Below are 14,500 nucleotides of genomic sequence, written 5' to 3'. Positions count from 1 at the left end.
GAAACATACTCATTTCCACACTTCTGCATGGCACAAATTGAGGACTCTGAAAAATGAAAGGATAGTAAGAAAATACAACACCACAGAACTATAAGATGCCACAATGTAAAGAGAAAGGGTGAACAACATGGAAAACCACTGATGGAAATAGTTTTCCAAGTGGAAATCAGAAAAAAAATTCTGAGAATGCAGGAATTAAGCAAATTGACCAGAGGCCTTACATCCATTGCATTTTCATCACAGAAGCAAAATTAGTCATGAATACTGCAAAAAAAGGAACCAGTTCTAATACACAGCAAGCAGAAATTTCTGCACAGTCTAATGGAAGAGTAGCTATCAGCAGCTAGGAAATTCAAACCTCTGGCAAGTGGCAGACCAGGAAAAGTGTCACAACAAGCAACAGAGGAAGCCAGTGGAACACACTGCAAAGCAGGGGAAAAGAAAGTAAATGTGACTGCTGCTAAATCCAGCCAACTGTGCTGTAAAATACTTAATGCACAACATACCAAAAGGGACAATTTTATCAGAGCTATTGTCAAAGTGATGAATGACAAAGGCAAGGCACAGCCTTGAAAAGAAAAGTCATCCTTACAGAAATTTCTTGGGGACATATCCGTCCACCAGTCTTTACAAAAGCCATTTGAAACACAAGACCATGCAAACCTGTTAACTAGCACTTCACAAAAAATGTCCCATTCCTATTGCACAGATATTCAGAGACACGGAGTTACAGGAGCAGGCTGGGTAATGGCACAGCACAGGGCAGCTGGGACCAACAAATAATGCTTTGAAGGAGGTTCCAAAGACATCCTGTGTTTATCAACACATCCTGCTTCTTGCATACAGCAAATGGAGGCACAAAACCTTTAGAGAGAAATGTTTGAGCAGGTAAAATGCATCACAGTTGTAGTGGGGTATATAATAAATTAAACCTCTACTGCTCTGTTCCTGGGAGCATCAACAGAGTATGAATGTACAATTATTGGCTAAAACAGCACACTTATCTACTACAATGGCAAATCACCTTATCCTCTCAAATCAACAGGCCCTTACTTCTCTTGTGCTTTTCTAATCCTTGCCCAAAAGACTGTTTGCACAGTTTGAGTAAAATGGAAGCGCCTGTGTAGCGCCTCTTTGCCCGAAAGACTGCACAATTTTAGTAAAATGGAAATTTTGCTCATACAAGATATGAAAATGTTCAGCTGGTTATAAAGCCTCTGAAGATAGGAATAAAAACACTGAGCAGATGTACAAATGTATCTTGGGATGAGTATGTTACAAAATCCATTATGTATTCTTAAACACTATTTACTCCTTCAGGAATGTGCCAAATAAAAGCTGCGAGACACCTAAATAAACAGAGTATAGTGTAAAAATGTCTTTGTATGTTTTTAGCCAAACTATATTTTGAAACAGTTTATATTCTAGCCAAGCATACTAATGCTTAACCAGAAGAGCAAGCCGCCTTCTTCTTCACACAACACATACCCTAGAAAAATCAAAGGGTCTGTGTAATGTAGCAGCATGGAGAAACAGATTATTACAGTATTCTAAAACAGTAGACAAAATGAACATGTATATTTAGATAACCTATTATTATTCCTTGCCAAATGTCAATCTTCTTCACCACGTAGTAAAGTTACAGTTTACTGTCAGACAACCATTTAATTAATGCATATTCACTCCTAAAGCTTTTCAAAAACCCAACATTATTGTCACTTTCTTGTCCTGAAAAGCTACAAGGAAGTAGGAGTGGCATCATGATTGACAGAGGCACATCAGGTCAAAAAGCCTCTTAATATTGTACCTGAAATAGTGTTCAGTGACAAACATTCACTGGCTCACATTTGTCAGAAGGCAAAGCCCAGCTCTGAGTAACTAAGCAACAGCTGCTGGATCAGGAGAGGGAGAGAGCAGGGCTTTCTAGAGGAAATACTTCACATTTCCATGTAGCCTGGGTCTGACATCTAGTTGCCATGGTGATGAGGATGTATTAGAAACACACAGATTAGATCCACAGCCAGAGACAGACTAGAACACAGCAAAGATAAAGCATAGTACACATCTTGCATGGCCATGCCAACGTTTCCAAAAGGCTTGCTGTTAAAGACAGAGGTCTGAGAGGCAAAAATTTTAAAAAATAAGCTGTGAAGCTAAAGCCCTTTTCAAGAACAAAGCAGCAGCCTGAGTAAATTCTGGGAATCATATTTGAGGCAGAATTTAAGCAAAACCAGATGGAAGCAGCAGAGAAGTCTGTGCATCTCAGTCCAACAAGCAACAAGAGTTAAAACAAAGAAATACGGGAAGATAGGACATTCTCTGCAACCTTGATTAAATCTGTTGGACTAAGAAAGCTCCTTTTAAATTAAACAATATCCAGTGTTAGGAAGACAGTGAAAACACTGTCGTAGAGACCTTAAAATGTGAAGACAAACAATCCAGGGGAAGGATTTCAAAATATAAATATAGTGGTCCAGGACAGTATGTGACCATGAGTATTTAAATAACAACCCAGGATGTTGAATGTTCAGAAGCAAAGTCCATAAAATCATATAAAACAGTGACAGACAAGATTTTATTTCTTAATTTCACACCTTACAAGAAAATGGTTTTGCATATGTGCTAGCTGCAGATTATAATCTTTCTGCATCACTTGAGAAATTATTTTTTTTTTTGGGTCTAATATTCTAGAAAATAGGTAATCTCAATTTTGGCAGCCAGTTGGAAGGCATTGATAGGAAAGTATGACTGAATGATATTCATAGCTCTTTTTAAGTATCAAATTGAAAAAACCTCACTTAATCAAAAAATGGATGTGGTTCATCACATTTCAATATCTTTTAGAGAAGGCACTATTACATGCAGCATATTTTTTTTCCTATGCAAGCAAAACTTTTGATTAGAGTCGGCATTTATTGACTTGTAGAGCATAAACTCATCTTTTAACATGCAGTAAGCATCATGCAATGGAAATGCCATTTGACACAGGTAATATTCTTTACCAGTCTCTAAACTGTTCAAGCAAAACTTAAAGAATATTTCTGAAGTCTAAGTCAAAGATCTCCTTTTGCAATGTTTTCAGCATTCAAGAAGTAAATGTGGTAAGCAGAAAAACACAAGCTACGCCTGGTGTTTTTTCTGTGAAAGACATTCAGGCCAGAATTATTCACAGTTGTCTTCTATTTCTATTTGTAAGTAATTTTAAAAGTATTGGTGATTATAAAGGTAGAAAGAGGCAAAGGATGGAAACAATTGGAAGAAAATACCTTGCAAGAGAATAAAAGATAAAGGATTTAAATTAAAAGATGGTAGGTTCAGAGTAGAGATAAGGAAGAAACATTTCACAATGAAAGTGAGGCACTGGAACAGGTTACTCAGAGTTGGTTGATGACCCCTCCATGGAAACATTCAGGTCAGGCTCTGAGCACAAAAATCAAAGCAAAGATCTCCCTGCTCTTTGCAGTGGAATTAGAGTAGATGACCCTTAAAGATCTTTTCCAACCCAAACTGCTCTACAATCCACAAAACAATAAAAGAGCACACAAATAACTGATTGCCAACTTTCCACAGCAGTAATAACAATAATCCTAACAGAAAGCTTTTAAACAAAGGTTTAAGTCACATGATAAAATCTATACTTTCAACAGCCAGTGAAATGATGGATGACAGAGACAAAGAGAGGCACAAAAGACAGTGCACATGTGCTGCAAAGAATCATGTCATGAGCAAAGCTGTAAGACAAAGAGATACAGCCTCTTCATGCAAAACAGTATTGCAACCTTGTGAAAAAAAAAAAAAACACGGAAAGGAATTGAATTGTGAAAATGTGAGCAATGATAAGAATTGAATTTAAATCCATAGGAATATATGGTCATCTTGTCCTCAAAATAAGTGAAGTCCAAATACACCTTAAGAACTGTAAGATACTTTTTAATCACTTTTTTTAATAAATCTGTACTTACACAGAGTGATCATGGTTACAGAGTCAAAATGGTTGTCAATATTTGAATGTATTCCAAATCCATTGACATGGAATAAGTATTAGCATGGTATTAATTTAAGGAAAAATTAATTTAGACTATTAATGAAGACTTCTTTATATTTTTACTTATTATTGAAATTTAAAGTGTATTTTGCAGTCATGAACCAATTTTTAAAAACTGGATGGATTAAAATGGATTTTACAGCTTGATTTACACAGTTTGAGACTCTCAGCAACATATTGTGTGCCTTATGTTTGTTAGTTGAGTTGACATAAACCATATCTCCCGTTGACAGAAACGCTTGAAAATATTCATGGACTTCAGCATCCATCACTGAAAAACTCTGCAGTTATGGAAAGCACTGATAAAATTGCTTCCTGTACTTCAAAAACTCCAGAACTGCAGCTCTATCACAGTATCAGGATGAGAAAAACAGACAGAAGACAGTTAAGGCAAACTTTTCTAAGTTAAAATTTATATTATTGCTTTTTTCAAAGCAGCAGATTAACTTCAGACTGTATAATTGATCATCAAATTTTATTTTCGCTCTTGATTCTGTCTACTCTGTCACTAAAGACAAAGCAGTATCTTGCGCTAAGACTTCTACTTCATTATCTAAATATATCAGGATAAATACCACAATCTGTAATCCACTGAAATATTTTTCTTTTGGGCTTTGTTTTGTTCAGTTAGTTTTTTTCTTCTTTTAATCTCAATTGAAAAAAGGATTTGGAGCAAATAATTTTCATCTGACCATGCACAAACTGTTCTCCAGCTGCCTTAACAAAAGATCTTTCCTGTAACGTACGTGTATTTCCTAACTTAACAGAGAACCAGGCCTGACAATGTAAAAATGCAGAAGTAATTTACTGAGGCACCTGGCAGTTTATGATAGAAGAGATTTTATAAACTAACCAACCACTGGGCTGCTGATAGGTATTCACCAAAGACAGCCAATCTGATAAGAAAAATCCTCCTTAGTGCCAAAACTGCAACTAGCAGAATTCACAGACCACAGTCGAATGTCAGGGGTAGGAAAGAAAGAACTCTTATAAGGCTCCTCCCCCCTCAAATACATTATAGTAGGGAATAAAGATTTCATTACAAAATTCACAAAAAAACATGACAGTGAACTCAAAATATAATGTTAAATCACATGGAAGTACTATGAAATATAACTTGCTAGATGATGTGAAAATTCACTCTTTTATAGTGGTAGACATGATGAAATGTCAGAAATATTTGTAGGTAAATGCTGAGAAATGTATTCATTATAAATCATGCCAACTTGAAAAGAAACCAGTGTAAGCACTGGGCTAAAAGTTCACCTAACTTCCTGAGTTTAACATGTATTCATATAAGGAAAAAACTGAAACATTGTTCATTAGTATAAGCCCCCTTGTCCAGCATAATGAAAACCGGTGAGTAACTTTCCAGACCCAACACTTTTTGGGAAATTTTATGCTATATTTTGACATATCATTATTAGATTCGCTAATTGATTGTAACATATTCTCCATGCAGAGAGAACAGATCCTCTTTGAATCAGAGCCTAATGCCTTTTAGGTGAGGAAGTTATTGATATCAGGTTTCTAAAATGAGAAAATGCTCGTGAATAACCTTCTGCACATGCCCGGACACTGGTATTTCAATTCAGCTGGAGCAGAGGGGGAAAGAAGGAAGGTACCAAAAAGGCATGGATGAAAGATAGTTATTATTGTAGACTTCACAAGGTAATATGGTTGTTTTGTGCATTGCCCACTACATCTCACTTTTCCACACACCAATCATTTCACCTTGGGCGCTTCAAAGACAGTCATCAATTCTTGTCACAAAGCTCCATGGCAGGAGTGGACATTTCCATGTTCAAACTAATTTGAACAGACATCACTGTAATCAACTTGGGAAGAAAAATTTCCAAAACTGAGTCTGTTCAGAGCAAGTCTGTGCATTTGTACCAGCATGGTGCTGCTGGGTGTGCACCTCTGAATAGCATTTAAGAGTTTGTGTGATATTCACCCCAGGACTTTACTAAGAGTAAGGAGCAAAAAGCCCAAGCAAAAAGATACAGATGCCAGTTCCACAGAATTCTGAAGCACAGGCTTCCATTTCCCCACACAGCACACAGAAGTTGAGCATGTGCTGAATTTCAGGACCATGAAAATGTAACTATGTGTGTGACAGTGGCACTTGGGGCTGTGCTGAAGAGACCAGACTGCTGAGCCAGCTCTGAAATGCTTCAATAGTCACAGAGCTTAAAGGGAGAAGTTGTGCCTCAGGCTATACAATGGAATCTCACTGGAAACAAGCTCTGGGAAAAGAGGCAAGCACTAAAATACTGGTTACAATATCATCCTGGCTCTCAGAAGTGATCTGTGTGCAGTACAGACAGAAGGCAGTGCAGAGCTGTGATCTGACTATCTCTGCAATGGCAGGAAAAGAGACATTAACCTTGTACTACAGCTTAAATTAAAATTCTTCTGATGCAGGACTTAACAACTTAGTTGCAAAACTGTGGTCACAAAACTATCTCGTGTCCATAATATTTCCTGAAATACTTCAGTATATCACACATATATGTCAACATCCTTTGGTGTGAGAACAGACTGCACCATTCTCCACAATGTAGGAGATACATATATACACATATAGATATATATATATGCTTTCATTTATGTCTATATACATATGTCTTTTCCTCAGACATTCACTAGTGATGAAAACAAAAATATACTTAAGATAAATAAGACTATTTAAAAGTGGAAAATCTAGGGTTTTTATCCAGCAGTTAAGTTTGGACTCTTTGCTCAATGACTTTTAATAAGTACAAAAAATTCAGTAGATAACTAAGTCTTGCAAAACTGTAGAATGCACTTAATTTCACTGTCAGCTGTATTAATGGGATGAAGGTTTATCCCCTAGGAAGTGTTTCTCCATTATAAAACTGAGCAAGTAAAATAAGATTATACATTCAGTAAACTAGAAATGACAACAAAGGAAAAACCTCCCATTACATTAAATCAACTTACATAAGCCTACTTCCCTTCTATTGCCAAGATAAATTGTTTTACTTTGGGGTTTTTTTTTGTTTTTTTTTTTAAAGCAAAAATCAAACATACTTCTCAAGATGCATCTGATCTGATCCAAAGAAAGACATTATCCTTTCTCCAATCTACCTCTATTGGCACATGTCTGCTTCCTCCACCATATCTCAGGGATACTGTCCAGGGCTGCTAGATAGATTCACATATGCTCACCCTTACCCTACTTCTGTCAAAATACCCAATGAGAAAAGTCAAACTTGGCTAATTCTAGGTATTTTTATTTTTAAAAACATTTAGAAAGGCTGTCTTTGGGTGTGTAATATTTAAGCCCAAAATCTTAATCTTAGACCAAATATGGAGGCACAGATATTGTAAGATTTTATGAAATATTAAGGGGGTTAGAAAAATAATAATGTTATACATGAAAAAGCTCTCAGGCACGGAATCTCTCTTTAGTTCTAAATTTCTTACTGTGAAGAAACTGTTAAATTGAGAAATAGAGTTTAAAAGGCAAGGAGAAGTGCTTGAATGCTGATATTTTTGAATCATTGAAGAGAAGAGAACCTGGTCTCCTCCCCTTTCTACAAACAGAAAGCCAACCTTGCCATACAAACAAAGAGCAACTGCAAATTCTCAAATCCAGGAGCTATTTTCAGCTAATACCAAGACAGTGGATTTCCCCGTGGATTTTATGCAAAGCTACTGTAAGTGGATGAGATCCTGCTGTGTGTCACCTCTGTTACTGTACTACTCTAGACTTTGCTTTTCAACAGGTGCCATAACTTAGACCTGCCTGAGCATGTGTCACCAAGGCACACTGGCCCTCACCTTGGCTTTGGTTTTCATCTACATTCCTCTGAAAACCACATTTATCCAAGTATTCATAAGCCTCTTCCATGGAAAAACTGCTGAGTGAAAACTCAATGGCAGAAAATATGTCACTGCTGTCCACAAGTAGGAGTAAATATGAGGTGACAGATTTAGGAAAAAAAGCCCAAAAACTGGAGTAGGTTCTTCATCCCAGATACAGCACATACTTTGGACAAAGAATATGGGATCTTGGTTACCTATATTCTCATACTAACAAAAGGTAAAATGCTACTCTATTTTTCTCTTATACACTGTCAACATCTGCAACATCAGTTTTGAGTCTTCTTTTATCATTTCCTTGTGTACATAAATCCATTCTAGAATCTTACTCTCCCCAGTGGCAATCCTAACACCATGCTCCCTGTGGATGCTTGCCAGAAAGCCTGGCCCACATTCCAAGTGCTACTTTTTAATTATATGTCACGTTCCTAGATCCTTCTAAATATACTGCTGTCATCTCAGAAAGCAATGAATCAAAATTTGAAGCCATAAAAACTTTAAATTATTAATCATTTTTTCATTATCACTAATGTCTTCTACAATAGATGTTTAAAATATACTGATTGATATGTAGAAAGTCATATCTGAGTATCTTAGGAATGTGTAGCTGTGGAAGTGTACATGCAAGAGATGTCCAAGACAGCAGCATGTCCCAAATAATTTACATTTTAAATTAATAGAAAGACATAAAAAATAAGACCCATGAGAACACATTTTGTGCCTCTATGTAACCAGTATAAACTTTTTTAATAAAAGAGCCGAGCAGTTGAATAAAACAGTACCTTGTTTACACCTAGACTCTGCCTTTGCATTGCCCAAACCAGATCCAGATTGATTCTGTACTTCCAAAAGTTAAACTTGCCTTCTAACATGAAAAACATGCATTCATTCTTCCCTTCTTTTTCCTCTATGACTATTTCTATATGACTAATTCACTAGGAACCTTTCCCCTGCTTTCTGTCAGAAATCTATACAGAGTTGATAATGGCCAAATTTGTGGTTGGAAGAGCTACTGCTTGCTAAGACAATTATCACAAAAGTCTTAATTAATTAATTAATTAATCCTTGTTTAAAATTATACTGCCTTGCAAATCCTGTGGCTGTGGACAATGAGGCTATAGGTAATAAGCACACTTTGTGTTCAAAGAGAAGAAATAGAATGCAGTGACAGATTTAGATTCCCAAAGTATACTCAAAACAAAACATTATTTTATAAAAAGCAGTCTTTTTCAGGAAAAATGAAGGAGGCCAATTCCAGAAGAATGCTGTGCAGTTTAAAAGGACCACCAGCTTTTCTGCAAAATGTGCTAAAGGTGGGGAGTTCCTACGGACACACAGGTAAATACGTTTAACTGTAAAGCACAATTATCCCACTTTTCTTTGTTGTAAATTCCTTCAGTGTGTGAACATTATAGGAATACCAAAATATTTCTTTTCTGAACTGCATAGGCTTTATAGTCCAAAGACCAGTAATATTTATATTTTTAACATAAATGGCTGTCCACTTGTTGTGGATTGACACTGGCCCAACACCAGGCACCCAAGAGTCAGTCACTCACTCTCCCCTTACACAGCTGGGCAGAGGAGAGGAAAAAAATGTTAATAAAGGCTTTGTGAGTTGAGATAAGGACCAGGAGAAAATACTGCAAGGGCAAAACAGGCTCAACTTAAAGGTATGATGTGAGATTATTACTAACAGAATCACAGGAGGATAATGAGAAGCAAATATAAACCCTTAAAAACACCTTCCTCTCCAGCTCCTCCCTCCTTCCCACCAACAGCACAGGGACACAGGGCACGGGAGATTTTGGGTCAGTTCATCACAGCATGTCCTTCTTCAGAGCCATCAGGGACTGGCTCTGCTGGACTTGGTGGAAGCTTCCAGCAGCTCCTCACAGGAGCAATTTTTGTGGCTCCCTACCACCAAAAGCCAGGCCATGCAAAACCAATACACCATTCTAAGATATGGAGAAAGCGGGGAATGTGGGTGTGCACAAGATGGATATGAAAAGTAAAAACACATCAATAACTAGATCAGCTCTTTATGTTTTACAATGATGATCAAGAGCACTGTAAATTCAAAGCTGTGATTCTTTGTTAAATTCATTCGTTTATCTTTCCTTCTATATTATGGTAAGTGCATCCACTCTGTTCTGCAAGATGGCACTAGTCTAGCGTATGCTTACAAATTAGGTTGGCAGACTGTTTTATTTGCTCTCATTTTCCTTTTCAAAATGTTCCATGCTAAATTTTCATATCATAGACTTAACATTTTTCATATTTTCATTTTCTTGATTTCGTCATAAATGTAATGAAATTTGGTTTCAGCACTTTATTTTCAGACTCCAGGTGTCCTTGGAATGAGAATGATTTAATCCTGTTGTTGCCATCAATATTTTTAAGCTTTTCTATGAAGAGAAAAGAGCCAGAAGATAAATGAAGAATAGCAATATGTTTATGTGCCAAGATTTTTAAGCCAATCTCATTTAGTGCCCAGTTTAGGGACTGTGCACTTCAGTGATTCCACAGCTGGGCAGGATCGCTGTGATCATGGAAGTTGACCAGGCCAAACCTTTTCCCAAATCTTAACTGAACCCACAGTTGTGCAATTTACAAAATAATGGAACCTGGTTTCAGCCACGGGATTTTTACAATCTTTGGCAACCAGATTATAGAGCCTGGTATTAGTAATTAACTACAGAACAACTAATTAAGCCTTTAATCACCTCTTGAGTAAGCTAAATGAACTGAGCTCCTGTGGTCTCAGTCCATGGCACATTGGTCGATTCTTTGATGAGTCCTGTGACTCCTCTCTAAACCCACTGCAAATTATCAATATCTGTACAACTGAAAAAAACAAAGTTAAGGAAAAAGTTTAGAGTTAGCTTGTAAATAGGGTTCTTTTTTTCTATGTTGACTCAAGAGCCCTGTGTTTAACTATTCAGTGATCACACTTGTCTGTTTTCAACTGTGAGTTCTGGCTGTGGTTCTCCCTAGTAATTCAATAAAATAAAACATAACCTGGAAATGAGCAACAGGCTCTTTATAGAGAAATGGTATTCTACAGACACTTGGTTGTAAACCTATCAATATCTACTGCCTGAACCCTCAGGTTAGGATTAAATTAACTTGTTATCACCTCTCTGCATTACAGAACAGGGCAACAAAAAATTTAAGTATACAGTTCTCTGCTTGGTAAGAGGACCATTTCCAGACATTGACAGGCTCTAAACAAGATTATTATGCCCATGTGCAAGGAAAATGCCAGTAACAAACCAGATTTCTGCTGCTGGAATACATTTAAATTATTTTAAAATGCCTTTTTTTTCCCACAGCTGCATGAAGTGACAATTTTGGGTGTCTAAGTTACACAAGTAGAAACAGGAATCGTCACAGAATTCCATCTTCCCCATAGCTACAGAAAATCCCTGTATGAGAGGCCAAGCCAAGATGTAGCAAGCCCTTGAACTTTGGCCTTTAACTATAAGAAATCAGCATATAATATGCATTCAATGCATGGCATGAGCACATATCACATACCTGAAGGTTCTTTTGTTCTACTGCTCTCACTAACTACACAGGATAATTTCCTTCTCCAGAAAAGCACAGTTGCCTGATCTCTATATTCCTTCCTTTTCTTTTTCCTCCTTAGCAATTCTGGAATTAATTAATTTGTAGACAGGCTTGATTAAATAAATGCTAGCACTTGCACAAAAAAGTCATTTGGTATCTTTAGAAGCTTTAAGCATTTTCCAAGTCTTTTCAAAATATCCTGCATTAATCATTTCACAATCTTTCAAATACTCTCTAGGAAGATTTATTTTACATCTCCAGTTTAAGACTATTGTAGGAGTTTTGGTTTATCAGGATTCTCAAGTCAGAATCCTAACTTTGAAAAGAAGCTGACATATCCACTGCTTCTCCTACCAGACCAATTTAGCTGAATTAATCTGCCTTATTACACAATATCCTTGCATGATTACCACAACTTCTAGCCTGGAATGTATTAAGAGGAAAGCATTTAATGTCCTTTTAGATGTCTTTTAGCATAGTTAAAACACAGAAGAGGAACCAGATAAAGAGATTAGGCAGCTTCCTACAGACCAATGACAAATATACTGTAGATATTGTTAGGAAACTTGGGCAGTTTCCTTTTAAATTTTTCTCTTATTACTGGCTTGAGAAGAATAAATAGATAGGTGCTGCATAAACACTGCAAAAAATACAAATTCCTGCTGTCTGATTAAAGGGAAGTGGCAAAAGGAAAATGAGTAAATGTATATCTGCGTTTAGTTTACATTCCAAACTTTTAGACCGAGGTCCATCACTTCTAACACCTAATGTTGCTGTTTGCTATGCTAGTACAATGTGCACTTACATTAAATAGGGGAGTAGAAATTATTCTTTGTAAATACTGCAGAGTTTGTGTATGGACCTAGAATAGCACACATACTGCTAGAAACATTCTCAGAAGTTGGAAAGCATAAGTCTAAGAAAGTATTTCCCTCCACCTATCCTATATCTTTCAAAGAAAATTCTAAATCTCAGCAAGGAGAGAATTAAACTGGTGACGATGTAAGCTCTGGTCAAATGATTTGAACATTCTCAAAAGTAATTCATGGAATGGAATAAACAAATATTCAATGAATAAACATATTCTGCCGTACTCTATGACAGAACTCATGCAAGCCTCATATGCAAATCATTAACCTCATTAAACTGCTGAACTGCCACAAGACAAATGATATTACAGAACTGTCATACTTAAAACATTCTTCCATAGAAAATTTCAGTATTATTACCAACTGGAAAACACAGATAATGCACAGTTAATCAACAGCTTCATTTTCAAGCAATGGTGTGCTTTTGTTTGCCCAGAGGAATGATGAATAAAGCAGCTCTTTTCTTACCCTTGTTGTACATGTTGGTGGGTACTTGGACGTCACTCAGACTGATGTTCACAGGCAAGTTGTTGAAGTGGTCGTTTGGCACCAGTATGAACTCCTTGCCCAGCTCCAGATAATTTCCTTCTTCATCTCGTTCATTTATGAGCACAGCATTGAAGTATTCATACTGCAACAGAAACCCACATTCCCTATTCAGAATGCACGTTCAGCATCAAAATGAGGTTTGAATGCTTTAGTACATCTATCAATCCACTGATTAACATCTCCAGCAAGAACAAGAAATTTTTATCTCAGGTTCCCTCTAAACTCTTTGTACAGGTACATTTATGAAAACAGATTTATCAATACATCTCAAGAAAACCCCATATTGTTTCAGTTCTTTGGCTGCCCTGAAAATGTTAAGGACAGTCCAAGAAAAGCTCTAATCATAAATAATATTTGTGTTATTTTTAATACAAAGCTTTCTAAATTTAAATATTTTTCTGGATGATTACTTAATTATGAGTTGTGTTTAGCTTACTTCCACCAGATCAAGAACTGCTGTCAGTGATGAACTTAGTCCCTGACAAAGTAAAAGTGTTTTTACTCCTCAGGAGTATTAACTACAGCTGTAGATGTGTACTCAATGTGTACCGACTGACATTGCCTAAAATTATTTGCTTTATACTGAATTTTAGGAATGCACATCATAGCTGGCCTTCTAAAAATGCATACTTTAATCTGGATATATAAACTTAATAGTGACTTATTTTGAACAAGAAATAATTGCCTGCCTGTTAAAGATTCCTGAAGAACTATAACCAGACAAGCAAAAGCAATTTAGATAAAATTATTGATATGTTTATGACCTAGTTTAACCAGAAATTTTACTAAGCTTTGAAAGCAACAAACAGTACAGCCTATTTTTTGACCTCTTAAATATGTTAACCCTTGGCAACACCTTGTGATGTGCTTCCTAATTGGAGGAGGCCAAAGTTCAGTGTCTTTGAAGAATCACATTAATTTAAATACGAGTCCCTGCCCTAATATCCATTTGAGAGCAAATGCATATACTGTTTAAACATAAATCTATGTTTATTTCAGGATAAAGTATTCTGTACTACAATGTGTAGCAATGTACTGTTCTTCTTGAACTGAACTTAAGGTACATACTATGGAATAATTTCTACAGAAATTCACCTATAGACTTGGTTATTTCAAGGATGTAAATTTTATTTGCTCATGGCTTTTATAATACTTTGTAAATGGAAGGAAAAATGGACAAATTTCAAATAAGGATGTCAGAATGTACTTGAAATCAACTCTAAGCAAACATTATTTCGTTTCATTCTGTGATTATTTCCTTTTCCAAAGAAGTTAATTAGTAGGGAACCTCTTTCATCAAGTTCTGTAAGTGGTAAGGCTAGCCAAATACCAAAATCTGCTGTATTTAAAAAATAAAATAAAATAAAAACATTTAAAAAGAAAAAAAAGAAACAACTTATTTTATAATTAAGGTTATTTAGGACTGATTCTTCAGTTGATTTAGTATTCATTGATTTATTGGTCTGAGTCTGTATTTTCTCTTCTCAATTCTACCAGTGTATACACAATAATATGATTTATGTTTGGGTTTTTTAAAAGCAAATTGTAGCATAGAGTATTCCATATACTATTGCAGATTATTAATATTTTCCTGTTTAGTTTGAGGGTTTTT

At 36.1% G+C, this 14,500-nt stretch overlaps 1 protein-coding gene across 4 annotated transcripts in view; it reads right to left on the bottom strand.

The window, feature by feature from the left end:
• CACNA2D3 (calcium voltage-gated channel auxiliary subunit alpha2delta 3) overlaps positions 1-14,500 on the bottom strand; it is a 467,160-nt gene that overhangs the window by 222,749 nt on the left and 229,911 nt on the right. For all 4 annotated transcript variants that reach the window (XR_005626120.1, XM_039695505.1, XM_039695503.1 and 1 more), the window contains exon 5: positions 12,808-12,970. Coding sequence is in view for 3 of the 4 variants with exons in the window: in XM_039695505.1 (XP_039551439.1) it covers positions 12,808-12,970 (163 nt within the window). In the remaining variant the exon portion in view is untranslated. The remainder of the gene's footprint in view (positions 1-12,807; positions 12,971-14,500) is intronic.

Source organism: Passer montanus, unplaced genomic scaffold (assembly GCF_014805655.1).
Source record: "Passer montanus isolate IOZ18808 unplaced genomic scaffold, ASM1480565v1 scaffold9, whole genome shotgun sequence".
Taxonomy (NCBI): Eukaryota; Metazoa; Chordata; class Aves; order Passeriformes; family Passeridae; genus Passer; species Passer montanus.
This window is presented reverse-complemented; position numbering and strand designations above follow the sequence as displayed.